The sequence below is a fragment of the Macrotis lagotis genome, chromosome 3, assembly GCF_037893015.1.
Source record: "Macrotis lagotis isolate mMagLag1 chromosome 3, bilby.v1.9.chrom.fasta, whole genome shotgun sequence".
NCBI lineage: Eukaryota > Metazoa > Chordata > Mammalia > Peramelemorphia > Peramelidae > Macrotis > Macrotis lagotis.
In genome coordinates, this window is record NC_133660.1 from 172,911,866 (window position 1) to 172,939,836 (window position 27,971).

At 34.9% G+C, this 27,971-nt stretch overlaps 1 protein-coding gene and 1 non-coding gene across 7 annotated transcripts in view; both read left to right on the top strand.

Annotated features, from left to right (window-relative positions):
* Positions 1-27,971, top strand: part of ATP8A1 (ATPase phospholipid transporting 8A1) — a 290,003-nt gene that overhangs the window by 26,670 nt on the left and 235,362 nt on the right. For 4 of the 6 annotated variants that reach the window (XM_074229523.1, XM_074229525.1, XM_074229524.1 and 1 more), the window contains exons 2-4: positions 19,472-19,586; positions 23,096-23,195; positions 27,086-27,184. In XM_074229523.1, coding sequence (XP_074085624.1) covers positions 19,472-19,586; positions 23,096-23,195; positions 27,086-27,184 — 314 coding nt within the window. Of the gene's footprint in view, positions 1-19,471; positions 19,587-23,095; positions 23,196-27,085; positions 27,185-27,971 lie in introns of those variants that run through there. The other 2 variants (XM_074229527.1, XM_074229528.1) reach the window with 1 other exon arrangement.
* On the top strand, positions 9,286-9,404 carry LOC141519778 (small nucleolar RNA SNORA32). Its single transcript, XR_012477419.1, has one exon. It is a non-coding gene; the product is annotated as a small nucleolar RNA SNORA32 (small nucleolar RNA).

Genomic DNA, 27,971 nt, shown 5'->3' on the forward strand with positions numbered 1-27,971 from the left:
ATGATGCTTTCTATTGACTGTAGAAGAACTTAGCTGACTTAACTCACTCTCTGCATGAATATTTCTGACGCTCTTGTTACAGAACTGCGTCACACTCATAGCCATCTTGTTTCCTAAGCATCCTCATGTACCACCTACATATTAATAAATTGCTATTGAATTATTGATTCTCTTTGCATGTCCTTATAAAGGAATTCAGTCAATATAATTCATTTGATGAGTTCAACTCTAAAGCTTACACAGCCATGAACCTTTGGAGTATTTAGTAAGCATCTCTCCTGGTTACCATGTGGTTCATGGTACCTACTGCCTTATTAAGTGGACACAAACTCTTGATTAGGTCTCTGAAACTGATGTTGTTTTTGACTAACCTCCTAAAAGGTGGATTTCCCTGATGAGAGATTGTCTCCAAGATGATGTAGGTAGTGAGGGGGTCTTAGAAGATTTTTTTTTTGTCATCAAACTTTTCCTGTTCTTTTTTTTTAGAAAGGTTTTATTTTGAGTTTTATAATTTTCCCCCCATTCTTGCTTCCCTCCACCCATCCCCCAAAGAAGGCATTATGTTAGTCTTTACATTGCTTCCATGGTATAAATTCATCTCAGTTGAAAGGAAGAAAAATTAAGTATGAGATAGCAAAATTCCATAATAGCAGGGTTTTTTTTCGTATTTGAAGGTAATAGTCTTTGGTCTTTCTTAAAACACCACAATTCTTTGTCTGGATAGAGATGGTATTCTCCATCGCAAATAGCCCCAAATTGTCCCTGGTTGTTGCATTGATGGAATGAGCAAGTCCATCAAGGTTGATCATCATCCTCATGTTGCTGTTAGAGGGTACAATATTTTTCTGGTTCTACTCATCTCTCAGCATCAGTTCATGCAAATCCTTCCAGGCTTCCCTGAATTCCCATCCCTCCTGGTTTCTAATAGAACAATAGTGTTCCGTGACATACATATACCACAGTTTGTTAAGCCATTCCCCAATTGAAGGACATTCACTTAATTTCCAATTCTTTGCTACCACAAACAGGGCTGCTATGAATATTTTTGGATAAGTGATGTTTTTGTCCTTTTTCATAATCTCTTCAGGATATAGACCCAATAGTGGTATTGCTGGATCAAAGAGTATGCACATTTTTTGTTGCCCTTTGGGCATAATTCCAGAAAAGTTGGATGAGGTCACAGCTCCATCAACAATGTATTAGTGTCCCATATTTCCCACATCCCTTCCAACATTGTTCATTTTCCTTTCTGGTCATATTGGTCAGTCTGAGAGGTATGACGTGGTATCTCAGAGATGCTGCGTTTCTCTAATAAGTAATGATTTGGAGCAATTTTTCATATGACTATAGATTGCTTTGATTTCCTCAGCTGTAAATTGCCTTTGGCCATTTGTCAATTGGGGAATGGCTTGTTTTGTTTGAAAATCTGACTCAATTCTCTGTATATTTTAGAAATGAGTCCTTTGTCAGAAATACTAGTTGAAGGGCAGCTAGGTGGTACAGTGGATAGAGCACCAGCCCTGGAGTCAGGAGTACCTGAGTTCTAATCCAGCCTCAGACATACAATTACTTAGCTGTGTGGCCTTGGGCAAGCCACTTAAGCCCATTGCCTTGCAAAAAAACCCTAAAAAAAAAAGAAATACTAATTGTAAAATTGTTTCCCAATTTACTACATTTCTTTTGATCTTGGTTCCAATGGTTTTCCTCTGTGGAAAAGCTTTTTAATTTAATTAAATACAAATTATGTAGTTTGTTTTTAATTATGTTCTCCATCTCTTCCTTGATCATAAACTGCTTCCCTTTCCATAGATCTGACAGGCAAACTACTCCTTGATCTTCTAGTTTGCTTATAATATTGTTTTTTTATGTCTAAATCCTGCATCCATTTGAATCTTATCTTGGTATAGGGTGTGAGGTGTGGGTCTAATCTAAGTTTCTTCCATACTAACTTCCAATTTTCCCAACAGTATTTATCATAGAGAGAGTTTTTAATCTAAAAAGCTGGACTCTGAGTTTATCAAACAGCAGATTGCTATAATCGTTTCCTGATATTGCATCTAGTCTATTCCACTGACCCACCCTCTATTTCTTAGCCAATACCAGACATTTTTGATGACTGATACTGTATAATATAATTTTAGATCTGGTAAGTCTAAGCCACCTTCTTTTGTACTTTTTTTTCATTGAATCCCTGGAAATTCTTGACTTTTTATTTCTCCATATAAATCTACTTACAACTTTTTCTAATTCATTGAAGTAGTTTTTTGGAATTTTCATTGGTAGGGCACTAAACAACAAATGATTTGGGTAAAATTGCCATTTTTATTATATTAGCTCAGCCTATCCATTAACAGTTGATGTTTGCCTAGTTATTTAAATCTGATTTTATTTGTGTGAGAAGTGTTTTATAATTCTTTTCAAAAAGTTTTTGATTCTGCTTTGGCAGGGAGACTCCCAGGTATTTTATATTGTCTGAGGTTGCTTTGAATGGGATCTCTCTTTCTAGATCTTTCTGCTGTATCTTGCTAGTCATATGTGTTTGTGTGTATGTGTGTGTGTGTGTGTGTGTGTAAATGTTGAGTATTTATGAGGGTTTATTTTATATTCTGTGACTTTGCTAAAGTTGCAAGTTATTTCCAGTAGTTTTTTAGATAATTTTTTGGGCATTTTCTAGGTATACCATCATGATATCTGTAAAGAGTGAGAGTTCTGTCTCTTCCTTCCCTATTCTAATTCTTTCAATTTCTTTTCTTATTGCTGAAGCTAACTTTTTCTAATACATTATTGAATATTAGTGGTGATAATGGGCATCCTTGTTTCACCCCTGATCTCATTGGGAATGCTTCTAGCCTATCCCCATTGCATATAATGCTTGTTGATGGTTTCAGATAGATACTACTTATGATTCTGAGGAAAAATCCATTTATTCCTACACTCTCTTGTGTTTTTAGTAGGAATGGGTGATGTATTTTATCCAAAGCTTTTTCAGCATTTATTGATATGATGATATGATTTCTGATAGGTATGTTATTGATATAATTAATTATACTTACAGTTTTCCTAATATTGAACCAACCCTGAATTCTTGGGATAAATCCTACTTGATTTTAATGTATTATCCTAGTGATAACTTGTAATCATTTTACTAAGATTTTATTTAAGATTTTTGCATCTATATTCATCAGGGAGATAGGTCTGCAATTTTCTTTCTCTGTTTTAACAATTCTAGTTTAGATATCAGCACCGTATTGGTGTCATAGAAAGAGGCAGAGTTCCGTCTTCACCTATTTTTCCACAGAGTTTATATAGAATTGCAACCAATTGTTCCTTTATTGTTTGATAGAATGTGAATCCATCTGGCCATGGAGACTTTTTCTTAGGGAGTTCAATAATGACTTGTTGAATTTCTTTTTTCTGAAACAGGGTTATTTAAGGTTTTTAATCTCCTCTTCATTTAGTCTGGGCAACTTATATTTTTGTAAATATTTGTCCATTACACTTAGACTGTCAAATTTATTGGTATAAAGTTGGGCAAAATACTTCTGAATTATTACTTTAATTTCCTCCTTGGTATCGAGTTCACCCTTTGCATTTGTGCTACTAGCAATTTGGTTTTCTTATTTTTTTTTAATTTTTTTATTCAAACTGACCAGAAATTTATCAATTTTATTGGTTGTTTCATAAAACGAGCTCTTTAAAGATATAATATATTCCCCTGGCAGCCACCTTGAGTGTATCCCATAGGTTTTGGTATGTTATTTCATTATTTTCATTATCTAGGATGAAATATTTAATTCTTTCCATAATTTGTTCCTTGATCCACTCATTGTTTAAAATGAGGTTATTTAGTTTCCAATTAGTTCTGAGTCTGTATCTCCCTGGCTTAGTATTGACTATGATTTTTATTGCATTATGATCAAAGAAAGATGTATTCACTATTTTTGCCTCTCTTCAATTGATCATTAGGTTTTTATGCCCTAGTACATGGTCAATTTTTGTGTAAGTGCCATGTACTGCAGGAAAAGAAGTATATTCCTTTCTATCCCCATTCAATTTCCTCCATAAGTCTATCATATCTAGTTTTTCTAAAAATCTATTTACCTCCTTAACCTCCTTGTTTATTTTATGATTAGATTTATCTAAATCTGAAAGCAGGAGGTTGAATTCTCCCACTAGTAGAGTTTTGATGTCTATGTCTTCCTGTAGCTCTTTCAACTTCTACTCTAAGATGGTACAATGCTGTACCATTGGGTACATACATATTTAGTATTGAAATTACTTTATTTCTATGGTGCCTTTTAGAAGGATATAGTTTCCTTCCTTATCTCTTTTAGCGCTATCTGTTTTTGTAGCCCCTTTGTCTGACTTAAGGATTGCTACCCCTGCTTTTTTTCATTTCAGGTGAAGCAAAATATATTTTGCTCCAGCCTTTTATCTTTACTCTATTGTCTTTGTCTGCTTCAGATGAGTTTCCTGTAAGCAGTATATTGTAGGATTCTGGTTTATAATCTACTTTTCTATACCCTTAAGTTTTAAGGGAGAGTATATCCCATTCACATTCAATGTTATAATTACTAATTCTTTATTACCCTCCATGCTATCTTCCTTCTGTTTATATTTTTCCCCATTTTTCCCTTTATCCATATTCCCCAGTGTTTTGTTTCTGAATATCACCAGCTTCAATGTGTTTGCCCTCATATATATATATATATATATATATATATATATATATGTATGTATTTATACACCCCTCCTCTTTCTTTACCCTTTCCCCCCTTTCCCCCTTCCGTTAGTTCCCCTTTTTCTCCCCTTCCCCTCCCCCCTTCCCCCATTCACATTTCCCCTTTCAGTGCTTGAAAGGTAAGATAAGTTTCTTAACCCAGTGTGTCTAAGTTAACTTTAAGCTAAGTCTGATGAGATGAAGATTCAAAAGGTTCTCACCTCTTCCCTTCCCCCCCTCAATTACAATAGATCTTTTGTAACTCTTGATGTAATAAGATTTACATATTCAGTCTCCTCCATCCTCCCATCTCCTTACTGTCCCTGTTTTTAAGGAGGTATTGTTTTTAAATCATTGTATCTGAGTCACAGGAAAGTTATGAGTGTCCATCACTTCTGGCTAATTATATTGTCTCTAATAAGAATTACAATTCTCAAGAGTTATGATACTCTTTCTCCCAAGTGTGCATATAGCAAGCTTCATCTTATTGGATAGCAGTTTTTTCTTTCTTTTTTTTTTTTAGATTTTGCAAGGCAATGGGGTTAAGTGGCTTGCCCAAGGCCACATGGCTAGGTAATTATTAAGTGTCTGAGGTCGAATTTGAACTCAGGTACTCCTGACTCCAAGGCCAGTGCTCTATCCACTGCGCCAGCTAGCTGTCCCAGTTTTTTTTCTTTACCTTTTTTTTTAAACTTTTCATGTGTCTCTTGAGCCTCCTGTTTGTTGACCAAATTTTCTATTTAGCTCTGGTCTTTTCATCATGAAATATTGGAAGTCTCTCATTTCATTAAATGTCCATCTTTTCCTGGAACAGAAGGCTCCGCTTTGCTAGGTAATGGATTCCTGGCTACATTCCAAGCTCTTCAGAATATCTCATTCCAGGCCTTTCAAGTCTCTTAGTGTTGCTGCAACCAGGTCTTGTGTAATCCTTACTGTAGCTCCATGGTATTTAGTTTTTTTTCAGGCTGCTTGCAAGATTTTTTCCTTTATCTGATAGTTCTGGAATTTGGGCCACAACATTCCTTTGTGTTTTCATTTTAGGATCCCTTCCCCGAGGGAATTGATGTATTCTTTCAATAACTATTTTGCCCTCTGGTTCCATGCTGTCAGGGCAATTTTCCATCACTAAATCCTGTAATATTAAATCTAGGCTTTTTTTTTCCTCCCTTCAATTTTTCAGGAAAGTCTATAATTCTCAGGTTCTCCTTTCTTGATCTGTTCTTGAGGTCAGTGGTTTTTGCTGATGAGGTATTTGTTCTACATTTTCTTCTATTTTTTAGATCTTTTGGTTTTGTTTATCAGTCTTGTCTGATGAAATCATTAGTTTCCATAGATTCCATTCTTTTTTTTTTAGAGAAGATTTTTCTTCATTTATCTTTTGCAACTCCTTTTCCAGTTGGTCAGTTTTATTTTTGAAGGAGTTTTCCATTTGCCCAAGTATAGTTTTGAGAGTCATTTACTTTTTGCATTTGCCCAATTGAGGATTTTAGAGAATCATGTTCTTTTTGCATTTGCCCAATTGAAGATCTGAGAGAATTATTCTCATTTTGTATCTGTCTAATTGTATTTTACAAGGTTTTGTTTTCTTGTTACAAGATGTTAATTTTCTCTTGAGTTTCTTTTCCCAATTTTTCCAGTTGATTTTTAATTTCCTTCCTGATTTCTTCAAGGAAATATTTCTGGGCTGGAGACCAATTCATAGTCTCCTCAGTAGTGCTAGACCTTTCTGGGTTAGAATCTGTCCCAAGTATTTCTCCATGGGCCCCACTTGACTCTGGCCTTTCTTCATCTTTCTAGGATTTTATATTGGGAGGGGGGGGCTGGCTCTCAGAAGTTTGCTTTTGAAAACCCTAGTTTCACTTGGTTTAGTAATTCCAGGGGCCCACCAGTAGGGGCCCTGATTGCTTTCTCTGGAGTGTTTGGGGCCCTGAATTGACCTTGGACACTGGACTGGGCCCTGGGGGGAGGGAGTTATTCTCTTTCCTTTGAGTGAACTCTATTGACCCCACTTTAGCCTGAGGGGGTAAGGGGTTGTTTGTTATTTGTTCTGGGCAAAGGGCTCCACTGTAAGTATGGATCTCAGGTCCCTGGCCCAGCTAGTTATTCTCCAGGTATATTCTGAAACTCTGTGCTGGAACTCACCTTCCCATAGCTTCCCCCGCATGACTCCACAGCTAAAGTTGGATCTTGCACCTGACCTGCCAGTCACCAAAGTCTCTATGTCTGAGACTGGCCCTCTGGCTTCCCCAGGCTGCTGTCCCTGAGGTGACCCTCTGCTCTTGTCTCCCGATCCATCCAGGGTCCCAAATGGTCATTCATTGTAGATGTTCTCCTAGCATCTCTTTCTGGGTTTTGTCCATTGAATTTCTGTTAAGAAGTTTCTTTCATGTTGTTTCAGAGGGAGAAGAGAAGCACTTAACACAGTGCCTGTCTTTTCTCCACCATCTTGGCCAGAAGTCTCTTAGGTCTTGCTGTTCCTCTTTAACAAAGACTTATGCCTAGAAAGGATTGTGGAAATCATTAATACAACTCCTTTATTCTTTCATCTGACTTCACCTTGGAACTTCTCTGACTTTTAAAGTATGCACCAGAATTCTCATTCTTGGGAAAACTTCATCTTCCTTCAAGATCCCATCAGCCTTGGCACTCTGCCCTTCTGATTGGAGAATTGGAGTCAAGAACTCCCAAATATCCATTTAAGGAAGCAGCTCAGCTCAAACACCTCATTTCTCAGCCAGCTGCATTGCTCTAGACCTTCTTTGACTTCACCTAGTTTGATAATATTATGCCATCAAGGTTGTATTACAGGAAATAAAGTATATATAAATTGTAGATATAGTTCTTTGACTGTAACACCTCTGTTCAAAAGCACATAGTGACACCTCATTTCCTTGAGGACAAAATATAAATGTCTTATTTTGGCATTTGAAATTCTTTGAAGTCTAGCTCCAGTCTATTATTCCTTTTTTAATTCACACTATCCTTACCTGCTTAGACTCTAACAAAGCATTCTTTCTTAGATTCTCTCTCTGTTCCCTTCACATACAATCCCCCCCCCCCATTGGAATGTATGTATTCCCTCCTTAACTTCACCTCTTGAAATCCATCCTTTTTTCTTCCAGATACTCCCTATTTTGCAGAACCTTTCCTCTTGATTGTCTCTTCTTCTTCTCCCCATCAGTAATGTTTTTGTTGCTTAAATCAATGGTGTCAGACTCAAATAGTAACCACTCATTGCAGATTGCATATTGCTTTAGAAAACTTTAACATTTATCTGTGTTGCATTATATTTTTTATTTATTTTTGTCAAACATTTTGCAATTACATTTTAATATGGTTAGGATAATGGTCTAGAGTTTGGTAGGAAATTGATATCTCTGGTTTGAATGATTTTGATTCACTTATTTGTGTACCTGTATCCCACATCCCACATGAATATTTGAAGACAGGACTAAACAAAATCATCCTTTAATTCACATGCCAATGTCTTTGCCTATCTGTTCTATAGTTCTGCTGGTCAAGTCCTTCCAGGAGCCAGCATAGTGTCTTGTCAAGATAAAGCCCAATTCACACCAAAGGTGGTAAAGTTGAGAAGTGAAACTATGGGGTTTAAGTGATCAAGTCTGTCTGCTCCCTATAACAAATAGAAGATGATAGAATCATCCTGGAGAGAAAATCTCAGGAGTGGAAGAACTGGATTTAGAAAAGCATCTCTCAGACCATATAGGTCAAGGGATGGAACTGGGTTATTGACTATTTTTCACAGGCCCCTCTCAAGACTGCTGAATTAAGATTCTTAATAAAACAATTTTCCCTGCAACTTCTTTCTGCCCAGTATCTATATTAGATTATTTGGACAGGGCTTGATTTAAAGAGCAATAATATTCTTTCTTCTCTGCAGGAAGAAATGTTCCTATATTCCTTTTTGTTTTCTGTCCCTATCTCAGGACTGGTCTTGGGGGATGGGTGGATTAAGGGGGGATTGCTTAAAAGGTATCTAATGACAGAAGGTCTCGGATGAGGGAGGGGATAATTAAGACTATTTTTGCTGCTATTTTCAGTTTTACCTAGAGGATTAGCACCTCACTTTACTTCCCCCTGTCAAATTAAAGTATTGTTTAACTATGATTATGAGCTTGTGGAATGAATGGGATTGGAGAAAAAACTAATACCTTAGAGCAACCTCGGTGCCCTTGTTATAACTGCTCATTGGAAAATAAAAGGTGTGCTTTTTTGTATACCTCAAACCAAGTGATAGCATCATAGGATGTGAGAGTTGTAATTCTAGTCCAGAGCTCTGTCCTCCCCCATAACCATCTGAAGCATTCAAAATGACCAAATGTCATATCTCAATACCTCAAATTTTGATGGTTAAACCCATTCTTTGCCTCATCTCCTTTCTGAACAGCAAAGTCTTGTCTGGCTTGTTAATCCATGGCATTGCTTGGAATCAAAATGATTTTGTTCATTTTCTATCATTCAGAACCTTGGAGAATGAAAAGCCAAATTCCTCATTCTCTGAGATTGTCACTATAAGATTTCTTAACTGATGCTATCATTGCATCTGGTCATTACCAAGGCTTTTAGAATACCATTTCTGATTACTGTGGACATGACCATAAAAAAATTACCCAATAGATTTATATTTCCTACCTTAGTAGCATTCGACCCATTGATAACAGTTTAACCCAGAGACCTATAATCTATTTGTATTGTTGTGTTGGACTGTCATCAGTATACATTGACTTTACATCTTATGTATGTCTACCACTGTGCTTAGATACTATAATTGCATCCAAAAAGGAAACAACTGTTCCATTTTGAGTCGTTGCTTAAAAGACAATTTCTGAATACTTGCATCATAAGAGAATTCTGAGAGGTCTCTTTGATGTGGGATCTTGAAATTTTGGTTCTCCAGGTATACTTAGTTTAATACAGTAATTATGTTCCTGAAAAGTCAAGTGCAATTGAAGTTTCACAAACTTGAGTTATGAATTCCATGCACCAGGAAAACTTGACTTTTCAGGATGACTTGCAGTCAATCCTTTTATAAAATGAAAAAAAAATCTTTTGAATAAAAAATTTATTTCTTTTACTAACTTGAGTTGATTTTTTTCTGCATTCTATTAATCTAAAAGCATTCCGTTCTCCTTTAAATTGGTAGAATGATGCTTTTTGTTCCAAATAATAGAGCAGAATTGTTCATTCAGGTAATTTCAGTTTATTTAGACTTTTCTCTCATGTAATAAAATATCAAAACTATTACTAGGCTTTTTATGTGATTTTCCTTCCCTCTCAAAGAGGACCAGTAACATTACTAGGATGATGTCTTGACTTCTGAGTGAATTGGATTTAAGTTAGGCAGAGCAACACCAGCTTCACTCTGCTCCAGTCATCAAAATCCAGTGGCAATATAAAAGTCAAGATGATGTTGATGGCTTGGAATGCAGTGGGTTATCTTGGCTTTTCCTAAACTCAGGTCTCAGTTTGTTTGAGACAACATGTGTAGATTTTTATAATTGACCAGAAATCAAATCAGCCTTTATTAATTAGTACATTGTGTGTGTGTGTGTGTGTGTGTGTGTGTGTGTGTGTGTGTGTGTGTGTGTGTATTCATGCAGAGATTTGTGGAGAAAAGCCTAGACTTGGAATCAGAGAACCTGAGTGCTAAGGCATCACACTTCCTAGGTTGTGTTTTTGTGGCAAAATAAATCACTTAACTCCTCAGCCTCAGATTTCTTATCTGTAAAATGACAATAATACCTACTTCTTGTTGTTGATATTGTTCCATTTTCTCGAAGAGAATCATGACATCAGGGTTGTGTTGTCATGCCTTGCAAGTGAATTGAATTTAAGTTAGGGAGGACTGTGCAAAGTCACCAGCTTCACTTTCTCCTTCCAGACTACCTGGGTCCAGTGGCCAGAAATGGATCAGAATGAGCCGAGATGGTTCTGGATACATTGGGAGGACCCTAGGCCTTTTTAAACTAAGGTCTTTAATAGGTCTCAGTTTGACTGAGGTAAAGACCCATTCTGTGATTAAGACTGGTAAAAAAAAGAAATGAAGCAAAGAATGACTTCTTTTGCATAGTTAAAAAAAATCAATTTGGGTGGGGAAGATCTGGCTTTCTGGTTAGAAACAATTGCTATTTTACATTCACTCTGAGTCAACCAGGGTCCAAACATTGACCAAGTGGGCTTGGCCTAGGTCCTACTCTTGGTCAAGCAGAGAGAGGTACAGTGATTTAAAACCCAAAATAAGTTTCCAGATTTCAGGGATCAAAATTTATATTTCTTTGGACAGAACACCTGCAGGTAAGAATGTGTTACTATAGACCTTGATAAAGCTTAACACCATAAAAATATATAATTTTTAAAATGGGATTCATGCCATTTAACTTTAAGTTTAGGTTAGTCATTGAAGAGCTTTCCAATTCAGGATTATTTTTGCCAACCCTTGTAATGAAAATAAGCCATTGGAGTGACATGTATTGACTGATGTTGGAAATTTCAGTTTTCCTCTAGCCAGTGCAGAGGATTGAACTGTGTTCAGTTTTTAAATTTTTTTTGTAAATGTAAAATGGAAATCTTGACCTTTTAAGCCTCCACTTTCATTGTTTTATAGCAGCTGTGCTTATCTCATTTTGTACCCCTTCTGTTGTGAGCAGCTGCTGTCAAGTTTACAACTGAACATATCAAAAACCCTCCCTGTTCCAACAATGCCAGATTAGAGCATTTTTTAATTCCTTTAGTTTCCCATGTCTGTATCAATGTTGATTTTAATTTTAAAATCATTAAATATGGCCTGCTAAGTTTAGTGAAAAGAACTCTACACTTTTGAGCTATTCCTTTAGAGGTTAAGTTAGGGGAGTTTTGTTTTCTGTTCTAATAGAAAAAATCTATTGGATCAGAGAACCATTGAATCAATTTAAGTATTTTCCCAAATGATATATCAAAAACTTCATTAAGCATTTTAGCATTTATCAATAGGCAGCCCTGTTAGTATAGTACTAATTAGTATGGTACTAAAATCAAGCTTAATCGCCCAGTGAGTTTCTATGACAGAGACTGTCACGGGGTCTGTGTGTGTCTGAAGTTTAGGGAAGCATTGATTGTTTAATGACACTGTCTCAAGGAGCATAGGAAGAAAGGGGAGCCATTGAATTAGAGGTTTGTTTAGGTTTTTAAATATGATAGATAATAAAATATATTCCAAGATTGATTTAGATCTTTTTTTAGTCACTATCAAATTGCTGGAAAGTTGTTTGTGAAAATACCAAACAATTCTGTTAGTAAGCCTTGGCACCATAATGATTCTTTCTGTCTTTCTCTTCTCCATCCTACTCTCTTACCCTCCCCCTTCCACACTCACTCCAGTGTTTTTATTGCATAACCCAAATTTATTGTATAAGACTAGGACAAATATATATATATATATATATATATATATATATATATATATACACATACATATATATACATATATGTGTATATATTCAGATTTATCTCTTTATATAGATGTTTCTACTTAGCTTACCAAATTGTATTACTAAACCCTCTTTGCTTATGATTTAATATTTCTTGGTTAAAGTTTTAATAGAATGGCAGCTGAGTAGGTGAATAATGTGGGTACATGGTGTGCTCTTTTTGAAGGGAGAGTCTGAGATGTAAGGCCACTGAAAATGTGTGCCTCCTTTGGAAGATAGTGGATTATAATGGAAGGAGACAGGTGAATTTCTTGAGGGCAGGGAACCACTTTTGTTTTTTTTTTTTTCATTTTTTTGTTTCCCCATTGCTTAGAGTAGCTTCTTGGCACATAAGCATTTAATAAATATTTGTTGATTATTTGATTGAGACACCCTGCATTGCAAAAGTTTATTATGCAAAGGATGGGGACTTGCCCAGCCTCACACTGCAGGTCTTCCTGACTCCACTTCCTATGATTTGTCCACCATACCACCAAACTGCCTTAATTATCATTTTGGATATTTGAGGTTGAGACCAATAAGACAATAAAATACTACAAGATTGTTTATGGTTGAAAAAAAAGCCCCACAAGATTTGAGTGCCAAGACCTAGGTTCAATTCCACACCTTGCCACTTAATAACATGATGACCTTGAATGAGTCTCTGAACCTCAGTTTCCTCTTCTATAAAATGAGGGTTTAGAAGTGGATAACCTCAATTCCCATCAAATTCTAAATCTATGGATTTCTAGAATCTAGGGTATTCTTTCAGAATGGGATCCTCATTACTTTGAACAAATTTGTTATGAAAAGTGGTAGACCTATACAAGCAGAGAGGGTATGTGGTGGAGTAGAAATGGTACTGAGCTTAGAATCTCGGGGATTCTTGCTGGATTTAAATCCTGCTGCTGAAAGCCATATGACTTTGGCTGAATAAGAAAATCTTTCTGAATCTCAGGTAATTCTCTCTCTCATCTCTTAGATGATATGTGATAGAAATTGATGAAGAATATTAGTAGGCTACTCAGGTAAGTTGAGACACTTTCTGGTATAGTGATTAGTTTACTGAATTTAGAGAGAGATCTTTCACTGTCTGCCTCAAAGCACTTATTAGCCCTTATAACCCTGGGTAAGTCACTTGACCTCTGAACTTTGCTTTGTTCAAATATAAATAAGATAATACCTCCTAGGGTCAGTTGATAAGGATTAAATGAGAAAACAAATATAGAATACTTTACAAGTTTAAAAACACTATATAATATGAGCTGTTAGTATTGAGTTTTCAAACCAGGTGTTCCCATGCTGATGAAATCATAGGTCCATGAGGTATTGTACAGTTAAGTACTATTTCCTAAGTGAGAATTGAATCCTGCTTTAAAATAATTTTCTCTGCCTTCAGCTTTTGAGTTTAGAGGAAAAAGTTAAATCCTACTAATATTTAGCCATTTATTCTTGTGCTATAGTAGCAGACAGCAGACCATAGTCTCTGTGCCTTGCCCTATGTTGAGCTTTAAGTCTTGGACATTCATTTACTATTACAAAGAACTATATGAGTTTGGAGTCAAAGATCCTATGGCATTCATTTTTTAGATAACACTTTTTCAATGGCTATTTTATCTAAAAAATCAATATTTTATTAAATATAAAATTTTACAAGATCTTAGAGTAATGTGAGAAGTGCTTAAGACTTTAAAATTCATACGTCTCATTTGTTCTACCAAAAATGGACCTACCTACATTTATATATCTTTATCTTTGATCTTTTTAGAGCTGTGCCTATCTTATATTGTCTATCTTCAAAATCTCCACTTTCCCTCACTTTCCTGTTACTGTCCAGGGTACGACCATGCAGGCTTAGATGCTTGCTGTCATCCTAAACTACCACTCTTATAACTGTAAACCAATCTATGGCCTAGCCCTAGCTAACCCTCTTCTTTCCTTTGACCAAATGCAGGAGTTAATTATGTCATTCCTAGATTTTTGCAATAGTTTGCTAGATAAGGGCAGCTAGTTGGTGCAGGGGCTAGAGCACTGGCCTTGGAGTCAGGAGGACAGAAATTTGAATCCTTACAACATATTAGCTTTGGGCTAAGACATGGGCAAGACACTTAAACCTGATTATCTCACATCCAAGGTCATCTCCAATCATTCTGATTCATATCTGGTCACTGGCCTCAAATGGCTCTGGAGGAGAAAGTGAGACTGGTAACCTAGCACAGCACCCTCCCCTGAAGTCATTCATGGTCTTCTTTGAGAATGAAGGACAAAACAACTTTCTGGTTGCTTGCTCTACCTCAAGTCTCTCCCCACCCTAGTTCATTCTCCTCTTAGCTACCAAAGTGATCTGACAATGACTCTTTCATTTTCACTAAACTGCAGAAGCTCCCTGTGTCAAGTACGTCTTGTACTTCACTGTCCTGCACTTTTTATTCTATAATCAGGGAGTCTGCTTTGGAAGAAAGAAACTCCATCTCCCAACTCCATGCATATTCCCTTGTTATTCCTCCTGCATGCCAGTACTTGCCCTCCTTAACTCTACATCCTTGCTTCACTTAAGTCTCAGCTAGAATCACTAAAGGTTGCAAGAAATCTTTCCCAACCCCTTTAATGCTAATACCTTTTAAAATTGATTATCTTCATTTTTCCCTGTCCACATCTTGTTGTACATAATACTTTGCATGTTGCCTCTCATTAGACTGTGACCTCTTGGAGAGAAAGGACTGTTTTTTGCCCTTTTTTTGAATTCCTAGATCTTACAAAGAGCTATTTTTTGCCACAAAGGGCTAATTTTGCTTTTATTGCCACAATGCCTGTTACATAGTAAGGGCTTAATAAATCTTCATTGACTTGAATTGAAATTTTCTTAGGATCATAGCTCTGAAAAAGACCTTCAAATAATCTAGGTTAGCAGATTTCTTTCATAGTATGAAAAACTTAAACTCAGAAAAGTTAAATAATTGTAACATGTTAGTGGTAGAGCAAGAACAAAAACCTGGTTCTTCTGACTTGCAATAACTGATGCTCTATGTTCTATTTATGCCTGTCAGGAGTCAGGAAAATGACTAAGTCCTTTTAGAATACAACTTTTGGCAAGAAAAACAGCTTTAAAAGGTTATGATAAATAATTATTAATATTCTAGAAGACTGATTATTTAGTATGATACCCACCTCATAACAAAGAGGAAATGGACTCAAAATGCAGAATGAGAAATGAGTTTCCTAGATGTGGTCAAAATGAGAATTTTTGTTTGCCAGTGCATATCTCAGACAAGGGTTTTGTTTTTATTATTTTTTCCTGATATTTTTGAGAGTTCAGGGTTGGAAGAAAGTTGAAATAGCCATTTGTTTACCCAAAGGAAAAAACAGGGAAAAAAGAAGTTATTGAAACAATACTTTTTAAATGCACAAATGAGAGCATAAACAGGGTTGGAAGGAAACATAGACAAGTATACCAGCTTTGAAATTTATTTGTTGAATTTTTATATACTTAAAAAGAAAAGTAAATAGTATATAATAGAGATTTGTACAATTTTCTTTTTTTCTGTTCTACTTTGTATGTGGAAATGGGCATTTTTTTGGTATTTTATAGATTTAGAATTTGCAAAGAAAATAAATTTTAAAAAAAAAAGAAAATGACTGACAACCCCAGGGCATAGGTTTTTTTTCCTTAATTTTTCTATTGTATATATTTTGTATTATATATTAAATATAACTATTTATATTGATGTCTTATTCCCCTCCTAGACTCTAAAATTTCATGAGGGCAGTGATTGTATCTTATCTTAAACTTATATCACCATTAGCATGTCATTTGCATTTAATTAAATGGGAGTTGCTAATTGTATATATTTTATTTTTGTGACCTTGGTGCTTTGTATAAAGTTAGCACTTAAGTGATCATAGAATTAAATTGTTCATGTTAATAACAATAACATCTTTATATATGCAATTATTCTTTATTGCAACTTAATTACATTTAAATGCATATAGAAGAAGAGATTTATATAGCCAATTAAAATGCTGTGTATGGTTTGTTTTTTTAAAAAACTATATACTTATACAAAATTTAGCAACAAAACTGTTCCTTTCTGTATGTTTTTTGCTTCTGTGCATTTGAAATATGTTTTATTTTTATTTTGACATAACTGTTACTACCCATTAATTTACCCTATCTTGTAACAAATAACATCCTGCAAAACAAATGAACACTTTGGGAGGGAGTGAGAATGCATATTTTATTCTTTATCTCTAACCTACTGCTTTTATCCCTAGGTCTTTTGAAGTTCCTGTTGGTTGCTGCTTTGATCAGAGTTTTGAAGCCTTTCAAAGTTATTTTCCTTCATCTTACGTTTTTCTGTCATAACATCAATTGCTCTCCTATTTATTTTATTCTGTATCAGTTCATGTATTTTTCCATTCCTGAAACCCAATCCAAATTGTAAGTCATTGGAATCACCAGTGAGAAAATAAGGGTCACATATATATAGTTGGTGATAAAAATGCAGGAACTTAACTTCTGAGATGACTTTTTGTGGCAGGACTTTTGGACCCGAGGTGCATAAATTTAAGGGATGTGTGATTGTGAATTTAGATGGGGGAAAATACATCTTTGTTTAAATAGAAGTGATTTCCTTTAGATTCTATCTTTTTATCCTACACACCTAAAAGCATTCTGAAAAGGAATCTATAGACTTTTTCATATGCTTAAAATGGTCCAGAAACATTAAAAATGACTAAGAACCTCTCAGTCTTATGCTATAATCAGTGCTGCTCATGTTCTTAAAAAAATAATATTCTAGCATTTCTGAATTCTAAGTTACAAATGGCCCAGATGCAGTTCCTCAACTTCAGAAATTGGTTCAGGAAAAAAAGTGATCTTGTAGAAAGTATTTTCATCAGTAACAAATGAAAACCCAGGACGCCAAAGTCCCACTAGCTAGCTACAGCAAAAGTAAAACAAAATTTTGTATTACATTTTGGAATATCCTTCCTTTCCAGGCTATTTTCTTGACTACTTCTACTTTTTAATTGATCTCCTTGTCTCAAATTACTTTTCACTCCAGGCTGTCCTTCCCTCTGCAGCCAAATTGAGCTTTCTAAAGGGCTGGTCCAACCATGTTATTCCCCTATTTGTTAAACTGTAGTAGCTCCCTATTACCTCCAGATTCAACTTTGAAAATTTGACTTTGAAAATTGGACCCTTCCTATCTTTTCATACCTCCATAGTCTTCTACCACTGAGCATTTGCTCTCTTGATCTATGCCCCAAACTTTAAACATTTTTCTTCTTCCTCATATCTAATTGTTCTTTTCCTTGGCTTCCTTTAAGGTTCAGCTCAATTCTGAAAACAAAACAAGAACAACTAAAAGTCTTTCCTCCTCAGTCCCCACACCAGGGCTAATTAATGGCTTCCCTCTGAGATCACCCCAATTTTGTTTATCTTCTTTTTTTTGCTTTTTTGTAGGGTTTGGTTTCTTTGCTTTGTTTTTTACATTGTTTTTCCCCCCACATTCACTTATGAGCTTCTTGATCAGTTTACTTTTTTCTTTGTATACTCAGAGCTTAGAGTTGTATTTGGCACATTACAGTTGCTTAATAAATAATTATTAACTGTGAGTTCAAGTTTAGCATTTCCAAGCGCAGTAACCTTTTTCATTGTCTTCTTGTCTCTCTAATTAACATGGGGGACATGATCTGATCTCGATGAGCCCCAAACCCCCCTTGGAATGGGACTAGTTTCTGAAGATTTAGCTTTTCTCAGTATAATGACCATTACACAGTATCCTCACTGTGGTCAGCCTATGGCTTGAAGTTACTATCCCCCCCCTTTTTGATTCTTATGGACAGTTTTTCAATAGAATATGTCCAAGGGAATCAGTCATTTTCAGTAAGTAGTGGAATAGGATAGAAGTTTTACTTAATAATCACATTTTCAGAATTCTTTCAACGAACAATTCCTGTGTTATTCATTACCAGATTTTGTAACATGTCATACAGACATTTGCTTGGGCAAATAGTTAAAGAATTCCATGAGCCTATTGATTATTTTCAGTAAGTTTTATTAGTGGGTAGAAATTTTTTTATTTGCTTTCTAAAATGGCTATTTAATGGCTTATATGTTACCCATTCATGACTAAAATGAGTGTTATCACCACTACTGGAATGGAGAAATCTTCACCTTTTGAATTTCCTATTATTATTAGAAAGTGGGAAAAAGCTGCTGTTGTCTTAAACTTCTTATTATTTTTATGCTCTGGAACTCATTTCTGCTATAGATAAGTTGAGAGCATATCTTTATTTAAGATCTATCTTTAGCAATGCAGCAAGATGTTGATTGAGGAGAATCTTTTGAATTTTTTTTTATTTTGTTTAGGAAACTATGACTTAAGGAATACAAAAAAGTCATTCCATGAAACTAAACTTTTAATTCTTGGAGATTTTAAATAGGAAAGAGATGACAAGAGGGAATAGGATGATGATGATAATGATGATGGTGATGATGACAACTTAAATGCGTGTGAAATTCTTTTCCTCCTCTAAATACCAAAGACTATTTTCATCCCCTTCCTCAATCCTCAGAATACATTCATCCAAAAAAAAAAAGTCTGTTCAAATCTAAGATTGTTTTGTCCTCTGTCATCTCTTCCTCTATCTTGGCAAAACAGTCCCATTGTCCAAATTGGTTTTCTCCCAGAACAGTGTCTGGAAAATCCTACCCACCAAGCTATCCTTCACTCCCCTGCCCCACCCCACAGACCACTTCCTTCCTGCTTCATCACCTTTTGTCCTGAAGTGCCTGAATATGGTGTTTCAGTCTGTGCTATTACCCCACAATGCTCCATCCCTGTAACTTTCTGAACCAGAGAGCCCCACTCCCTGGCCACTATTTCCCTTTATATATTGTCTCTCCCATTAGATTTCAAGTTCTTGAGAGAAGGAACTGTCTTTGCATTCATATTTGTATCACCAGGGCTTGGAATATCTTAATAAATGCATTCATTTGTTTATTCTCTTCATCACTTTTTATAATCTAAAACTACATCTTAAACTTGAATCACCAGTGAGAAGAAGGTAAAAAGGGAATATTCAATTAAATTAAATATATGCTCAATGTGTCTATTAGAAGAATATACAGAAAGAAAAGTCACATTCACAACTTGAATTTTAAAGAAAACTGAAACAAATCTTTGATCATTCTTGAAAGCTCTAATAAGCATGACATTTTAAATACATAATGCATAAAGAAGTATTTCTCAGTTATTAAAAAGTTTCTTATTTTTTGAAGGCTATGAGAAAACAGATGATGTATCAGAGAAAACTTCACTGGCTGATCAAGAAGAAATAAGGACTATATTTCTCAACCAACCTCAGCTGACGAAGTTCTGCAATAACCATGTGAGGTATAAACTTCCTTAAGAATTTTTGTACTGCAAATTTTTCAGTATAATATAATAGAGATAAAGTTAGATGGGTGCTATCAACTTCAGAGAAACAAGAGCCACTAAATCATACATAAGCAACCCCACAGGCAACATAGTAACTTAGAAAACCACATATTAAGATTATCTATGTTTTGTGGTATTTTTAATTATTTTATTAAATATTTTGCAGCTACATTTAAATCTGGTGTTGGGGCCTCATGGGCTGTGTTTGGCACTTTTTTATAGATGTTAAAAAGAACACTCTATTTGAGTTCAGAAGATTTGGGTTTGTAATCCAACTTTGGTGCTTACTGGACATGATGACTCTTTCAAATCACTTTGCCTCTATGGAGATATTAATAGCTCTGCTAATAGGATCAAATGAACTGATATACCTAAATTACTTCATAAGCTTAGCTGACTTTTATTCAATACTTTTTAAATCACTCTAAAAACAATAATAGTACCCTCAAATATAAAGAAAATATTCACCAAGAGGATTTTAGCTATGAAAATCAATATTTGCATTTCCAATGTGTACAAGAATGCAGACATGGCTTAGATTGTTGATTCTTTCAGGATATAAAGAAGGAAAATATCACATCCCCACTAATATTTGTTGTTTTCCCCTTCAGTCATTTTAGCCAATCCAAAGAGTAGGGCAGGATTCAAACATGCTAAGATAATTTAGCAATTTGGGTAGGAGAGAAATGATTTTCAACATTTCTAGAGTTGAAATATATGCTCAGAAAATTAGCCTATTTAAGAAGGTGTCATTTATAAGATAACAAGAGTAACCGCATCTGTACTTTATCTCTGATGGACCTTTTGCCACCACAATTTCAGTCACAAGCTTAGTTCTCTAGCCTGGCTAGATACATACACATGATTCTCTTGCTAAGTAGGTTGAGGAATGAATGTTGTGGAATTAGAAGGGTAATACCTAGAAAACTCACTGTGCTAAAAATTTGTTGCAGAGAGTAAAGTACAAAGTATTAATTATCCACATCTGAAGAGCTTCTATCAGAATGGTAACTTGTATAATTAATTCATCACTTCAGAGTTCATATAGTTTTAATTTGTCATGTCCTACTAATATTATACATAGGGCACTGGTTCATTTCTCAGACTGGCTTTCTTTTTTTATAATCACTTTTCAATTATTGATAGGCCATATATATACAGTGAGTGGATTATTCATCCTCCTGGTTTCTATTACTTCCTATCTTGGGTATATCATTTTCACTTGAACATCCTGATCAGTAGGAAAGGAAAAAGAAATACTGAAGTAGACTGTTCTTTCATTATTTGATGAAAATTCTAGTGGAAAAGTTTGGAAATGATATTTGTATCTCATATCTATCTTTTAGATCTTCAGAAGATTATATTTAAAAGTAAATAATATTAAGGTGATATTTCAAGGTGCATATAAGAGTGTATGTGTATATGTGTGTTTGTATATGTTTATATTATTAAGAAAACTTGAAATACTATCCATTTTATCAATGTGCCAATCAGAGCCCCAATAAATGGAAAAGTCTGAAAGGCTTTCATGTTGTAGCTTCACTTAAATTAATAAGAATAATGAAAGAATAGTTTTTGGCTATTAGGCATAAAATGGGAATAATATATCACAGCTGTATGCATATAAGAGGGTATAAAAATATATCCTTTTTAAAAGAAAACTACTATATAAATCCAAGATAGAACAATAATTATAATATGTCCTACAGATTTCATTAGAAATTACAAGGATCATTAAAACTTGTTCCCCCAAACAGGTATTCACCAAAATGTTGCTGTAACTGTGAACTGATCCAACCATTTTGGAGAACAATTGGCAGTTGTACCCAAAGAGCGCAGTAAACTGCCTAAATTGACCCATAAGTATCTGTACTAGTCCATTTCTCAGGATGATTAGGGAAAAAGTAAAGAATATATATATATATATATATATATATATATATATATATATATATATATATACACATCTATATATATATATATATATATATATATATCCTAAAATATTGATAGCAGCCCTCTTTTGTGGTGGCAGAGAAGTGGAAATTGTGAGTATGCCCATCAGTTGGGGAAAGATTAAACAAGTTGTGGTTTACAATTGTGATGGAATGCTATTGTGATATAAGAAATGAACTGATGATCTTAGATCTTGCATGAAATAATGATAAACAAAAGTAGTAGAACTAAGGTAACTTTGTATACAATAACAACAGTTCTGTTTTAAGAACAACTTTGAGTGTATTTAACTATTATAAATACCCATGTTAACTACAGAGGACATATGAAGAAAAATGCTATCTTCTTTCAGATAAAGAACTGATAAATAGAATTATATATATATAGAATGGTTTTACATACACACATATACACAGTGGTAGCCATCTCTAAGGTAGAGGGGAAGAAAAAGAGGAAAAAAGATTACCTAACTTCATTTTATAATTAAAAGGAATAGCAAGTTGTATATTATTTCTTAAACTGTGCAACTGGGCTTCAATCTACCTTTACCATTATTGATATAGTTTCCCCATACATGTACTTTGTAGTTCAGGCTTGTTATCTATTTCCTTATACATGCCATTTCCCCTCTCTATAGTTTTGCATTGGTCAGACCCATTGTCTGAAATACATTTCCATCTCAACTCTTAGAATGCTAAAGTTTCTCCAAGAATCAATTTCTAGGGGCGACTAGGTGGCATAGTGGATAAAGCACCGGCCCCGGAGTCAGGAGTACCTGGGTTCAAATCCGGTCTCAGACACTTAGCAATTGCCTAGCTGTGTGGCCTTGGGCAAGCCACTTAACCCCGTTTGCCTTGCGAAAACCTAAAAAAAAAAATAAATGAATCAATTTCTAGTTGAAATCTTTCCTAATTCTCACATTTACTATTGTATTTCCCCATGAAAAGGCTTGTGTATCTATGTCTACCTTGATAGAATGTAAGTTCCTTGAGGGCAGAGATTATTTAACTTTTGTCTTTGTGTCCTCTGTCACATAGTTACCTATGAATAAATGTCTTGTGATCCATTAAAAACAGAAGCCATTATAAGTTGCTGTCATATGAAGCAGAAAATGGTCAGACATATTCCAACGTTTTTACCCAGAAAACTAAATCCACATTCCCTTTGAGACTCTTTGCTTCTCATATAGGTGGATCTATCTCCCTGATGAGACTATTCTGTACTTAATTTTCTTTTCTTTTTTTTTTTTTTTTTTGCAAGGCAAACAGGGTTAAGTGGCTTGCCCAAGGCCACACAGCTAGGCAATTGCTAAGTGTCTGAGACCGGATTTGAACCCAGGTACTCCTGACTCCGGGGCCGGTGCTTTATCCACTACGCCACCTAGCTGCCCCTAAATTTTCTTGATGGCATAGTTTTTGAAGAGTAATAAGAGAACTTTGTAAGTCATGTGGAAGTCATGAATTAATTTGTGATTACAAAACTTCTTTTTTCTGGTTTGTGTTTTATAGCACAGCCAAGTACAACATCATCACATTCCTGCCAAGATTTCTATACTCTCAGTTCAGAAGAGCTGCAAATTCTTTTTTTCTCTTTATTGCATTGCTTCAGGTAAGTATATCTGTTTCTTAAAAAAAAATCAAACAAACGCTAGTGTTTAAGGTCACAAGTTGGGGTACTAACAAATGTCTTTGATAAGCCGTGGACCAGCTGTTGGGAAATTCTCAAAGATGAAGATAAGCTAGTTTGCAAGCTCAGATCTGGCTTCTGTCAGAGGTTGTTTCAGACCCTCCCTTTCTCTTTCCCTGTTCTCTCCCCTTTGAAACTGTTTTTCCTTATCATTTTATATTTATTCAAATTTTTAGTTCTTATAAATTTAATAAAACAGCAGGCACTATCTTTGGTCCAGTTAAATCTGCCATCAGGAATGTACTATTTAGTGCGTATGTGTGTGTGTGTGTGTGGTTGTACTCTTTTTTTTCCACAGTCAAATACTTGCACTGGCATTTATTAAGCCTTTGATATGTGTTAGACATTGTGCTACGTATTGTGGATACAAAGAAAGGCAAAACTATCCCTTCCCCCACTCCAACAGGAGCTCACAATATCATGGGAAGAAAAAATAAAACAAACTGTGTACATATGTGGAGATAATTTCAGAAGAAAGATACTAGAATTAAACCCTGAAAAAAGTCTTCTTGCAGAAAGTGAGATTAGCTGCAAGTTGAAGGAAGGTAGGAGGTAGCAATGAGGAGGGAAATAATTTGAAGCATGCAGGACAGCCAGAAAAAAATGTGTGAAGTTGGGAGATGGGACATTTTATGTGAGGAATGTCAAGGAGGCCAGCATCACTGGATACCTAATACAAAGAGGAGAGTAATATATAAGAAGACTGAAAAGAAAGAAGGGAGATGAGTCATAAAGGGATTTAAAATCCAACGGAAGATTTTATACTGGATTCTAAAGTCATAGGAAAGTACTGCAGTTTGATTTATACTTTAGGAAGTGAAGAAAGACTTGTAGCTGGGTATGAAGTTGTTAATACTTGGACCTGGGTGGTGACACTGTCAGAGGAAAGGATGGAGCATATATGAGAGAAGTTGCCGAAGTAGATTATATAAGAGTTGGCAACACATTTGATGAAAGGTGCATGAGAGAGAGAGAGTGAAGAGTCAAAGATGTCACCTGTGTTGTCAGTCTGGGTGACTTGAAGGATGATGAGTTTTCTGGGGATAGACAATTTCAATATTAGACATGTAGAGTTTAAGATGTCTGTGAGACCTTCAATACAAGATGTCCAACAGGTAATTGGTGATGCAAGATCAGAGGACAGAAGAGAGATTACACCTGGACATGTAGATCTTAAAATCATATTCATAGACACTATAATTAAATCCATGTGAGCTGATGAGATCACCAAGTGAGATAGAACAGAGGGAGGAGAGGAGACAGGGCAGAGCCTTTAGATACCCAGATAGTGTCCTGAATGATAGAATTTTATCTCATTCTCAGGCTTGAATAAGAATAAGAAGGAGTTATTAGAAAGGTAAGAGCAGTCTGTTTGGTAAAATAATAGCTAGGGTCATAGGTTCACAAAACTTAAGTTAGAGAGGATGATTACCATAAACTAATCCAATCTTCTCATTTTAAAGGTAAGGAAACTGGGACCCAAGTGTGACATCCAAAGTCACAAAAGTAGCAATAGCAAGATTTTGACTCTGTTACTTCAAATCCAAATTCATCCTATTAGGGGTGCTTTGTTTTGTTTTTCTAAAACAGATATGCAACTTTAAGGTCATTTAAGGTTTTCTTAGCCAAAGACATAGCTAATTAGCTACAGATGAGAATCTCTAAAGGCAATTCCCATGAGGCAATTAATTTAGTTTTCTGCACCCATTTAAAATGTGATTGCAGTCTCCAACTGTTTTCTTTATGAGATCATTAAGGGAACAGATTCTTAAAGTGTTATTTCAAGGTTTTTACTCTCCCTGCTCTCTTGCCATAGGTAATAGTTCTTAACCACCATTGGCTGTGGAACTTGGATAAGTCTCTGCCTAGAAGAATGTCTCACAGTATGAATCCAGGTGGTTGTGTCCTGTTACCAGATTGAAACAGCAGGCCCCAATCTTCCTCTTCTGCTCCCTTAGGTTTTGTTTATGGAGAATTGTGAGACGATGTACTTTTCTGAAATACTCCTTGGAGAGTTTTGGTTAATACTTGATTTTCACCAGTGTAATTATCAGCTCCTTGAGCCCAGGGGTATTTATAGCTCCTGATGAAGTGTTTCCTTCTCACATGTTCATTCTCTCTGGACTACAGTTTTTGTTAATAGTTTTATGGCAGTAGCTGAAATTTGTCTACATTTCTTAACAATCCAGGGCTTGGGCTCATAAATTATATGTCTTTAGCATGTTATGAGTGTAGCTGGTGCTTAGGTATTTTTTAAACCATTCTTCAATAATATATAGATGGGGGAGTGAGCTCTATTAAAATATTGGACTTTTGACTGAATAATATAATAGCATTTATTAGGGAGCATTACTAATTTTCTGGATGCATATGTATATTTGTGATTTCAGGATTATAAAAGTACTCCTTTTGAGAAATTGTAATTACTATTCAAATCTGTGGTTCTTCTGGAATTTGTAGTTCTAGATAATTCCCTGAATACAGAGAAGTTAAGGAACTCACCTTGGGCGGCATAATTAATTATGTGTCAGAGACAGAACTTCCTGATTCCCTAAGTTGGCCAGTTTTCTATCCATTATGACAAGTTGCTGCTTTCTTTTAACATTAATGCATAAGGCATTGATCTGTATTGGGGAAAATCTTTTTTTCTGCCACAGAGCATTTGGATATTTATAACATTATTCACAGGGTCAAGCATTTAATTAATTCATCCCTAAAAAGCTCCTAGATTTATTGAATTTCAAGTCCTGCCTGGTAAAACCAAACCAATATGACTCATAGGAGGGTTGAGGGGGTTCCCTGATCTAGGGTATATAAAATTCTGGGTTTTTTTTAAACTAGATATGTTGCAATAATTCTGAAATTTGATTTTTTTACTTGGGATGAAATCTGAGAATATAAAATGTTGAAGTATATGGGACAAGTACTAAATATTTCACACATAAAATTTTAAACATAAAAACCAAAGATTAGAATTTGAATCATGCATCTACTTATTTGTTAAATTTGGTAATAGATGATCAAGGATAGGAAAAAATGCAAGAATCCTTCCATAACAATAGTGTTCACAGAATAATTTGGGCCATTCTCTTTAAATTGTTCCAAGTGCAATAGGACCAAAGAGCTAGAGGTTATACCTTTTTTATATAGTGGTTCTTTTCATTTAAAAGTGATTTTTATGACCTCTGATACTAACTAATTTCTCTTCATTTTGAAAAAAACTGCCTTAGACTTTTTAAGCCCCTCTTCCCCACCAAAAAAAATGAAAGAGTTGGTGAAGAATAGGATTATATCTCATTCTCAGGCTTGAAATTAAGAGAGTTGAATTTTCATAATTTTTCCATAGTTCTGCCTTACGTAATTCCATTTCATTTATAACTGCTTTTACTAATTTATTATATTGCTATTTGTGAGTAGATAACCTTTCAAGTGGTTTTTATAGGGAATTCTTATCATAAATTCTCTTGAGATAGATTGATTCCTGCAGAGAACTAGTGAAATGTCTAGAGAAGATATCACTTGTATTTTGAAGTGATAATTGTCTTCTAGATTAAAAAAAGCTATTAGTTATCATGTAGATAAATAATTAGGTAGTTCATAAGGAAGTATTTATGAATTGCGCTTGAAATGTTTGATCTTCTTCGTGAAACTTGTTAAAGATTTCCCTCATCTATTTGAGACAACTGACACAAGTTTTTGTAAATGGGGCATATTGATATTCCCTAACATGGAAGGCTTGAAGTTCTGTTATGACAATATTACAAATCTAAGGCTGCTTCTCATTACATTTTTTTCCTGTTCTTTTTAAATAGCAAATACCTGATGTATCACCGACAGGTCGCTATACAACCCTGGTTCCTCTCTTATTTATCTTAACAGTGGCAGCCATCAAGGAGATCATTGAAGATATTGTAAGTTTTTTTTCTAAACAAAATGTGCAGCTTAATTGTAATTTTATTTTGTAGTCTTGTTATATAACACTTTGTCACAAGATGTTTGAGATGGCAGACTGAATTAAAAAATATATAGACTATACCCTCAAGAGATAAAAATATCATTGTAGTACTAATATTTTAAAATGTTCAAGTTTCCAACTTTGGTTTTTATAATCTGGCAGATAAATGAAATACAATAATTGACCTTGAGGGAATTCAATATCCAGGCATTATGTTCCATCAATGGAGCTAATAATCTTTAAATTACCTTCCTATTAAATATTTCTGGTCCATTTCTTTCTTCTCATTTGTTTCAAACTGTCCTTTTCCTCCTTAAGTTATTTTGACCCTTTTTCTTTCATTTCAGTAGTTCTAAGTTTTCTTTTTCTTCCTTTTTGAAAAGCCAGTTTACTATTTTTACAGCTGCTATGAGGAAATGTAAAGAAGGAAAATTCAAGGTTAGAGGGTTTTTTTTTTTCCTTTCTAACCTTATTTTAGCCATCTTACTTGAAGCATCCAAGATTCCGTTTGTCATGTTCTCTTTATATTTTTTTTGACTGACTGAATTGATTCTTAGTCATTTGGCTTTCATCAATCTCTGAGACAAGAAGAGAAGAGATACAGGGAAAAATAATCTGAGACATTATCTATTCAGTAAGCCATTCCTTGAGTTGCTATACTATTGATATTATTTTTCGAGGAGTGAATTAATATTATTTCTCTCTGAGACCAAACTGGGCAAACATTCAGAGGACTGAGATGA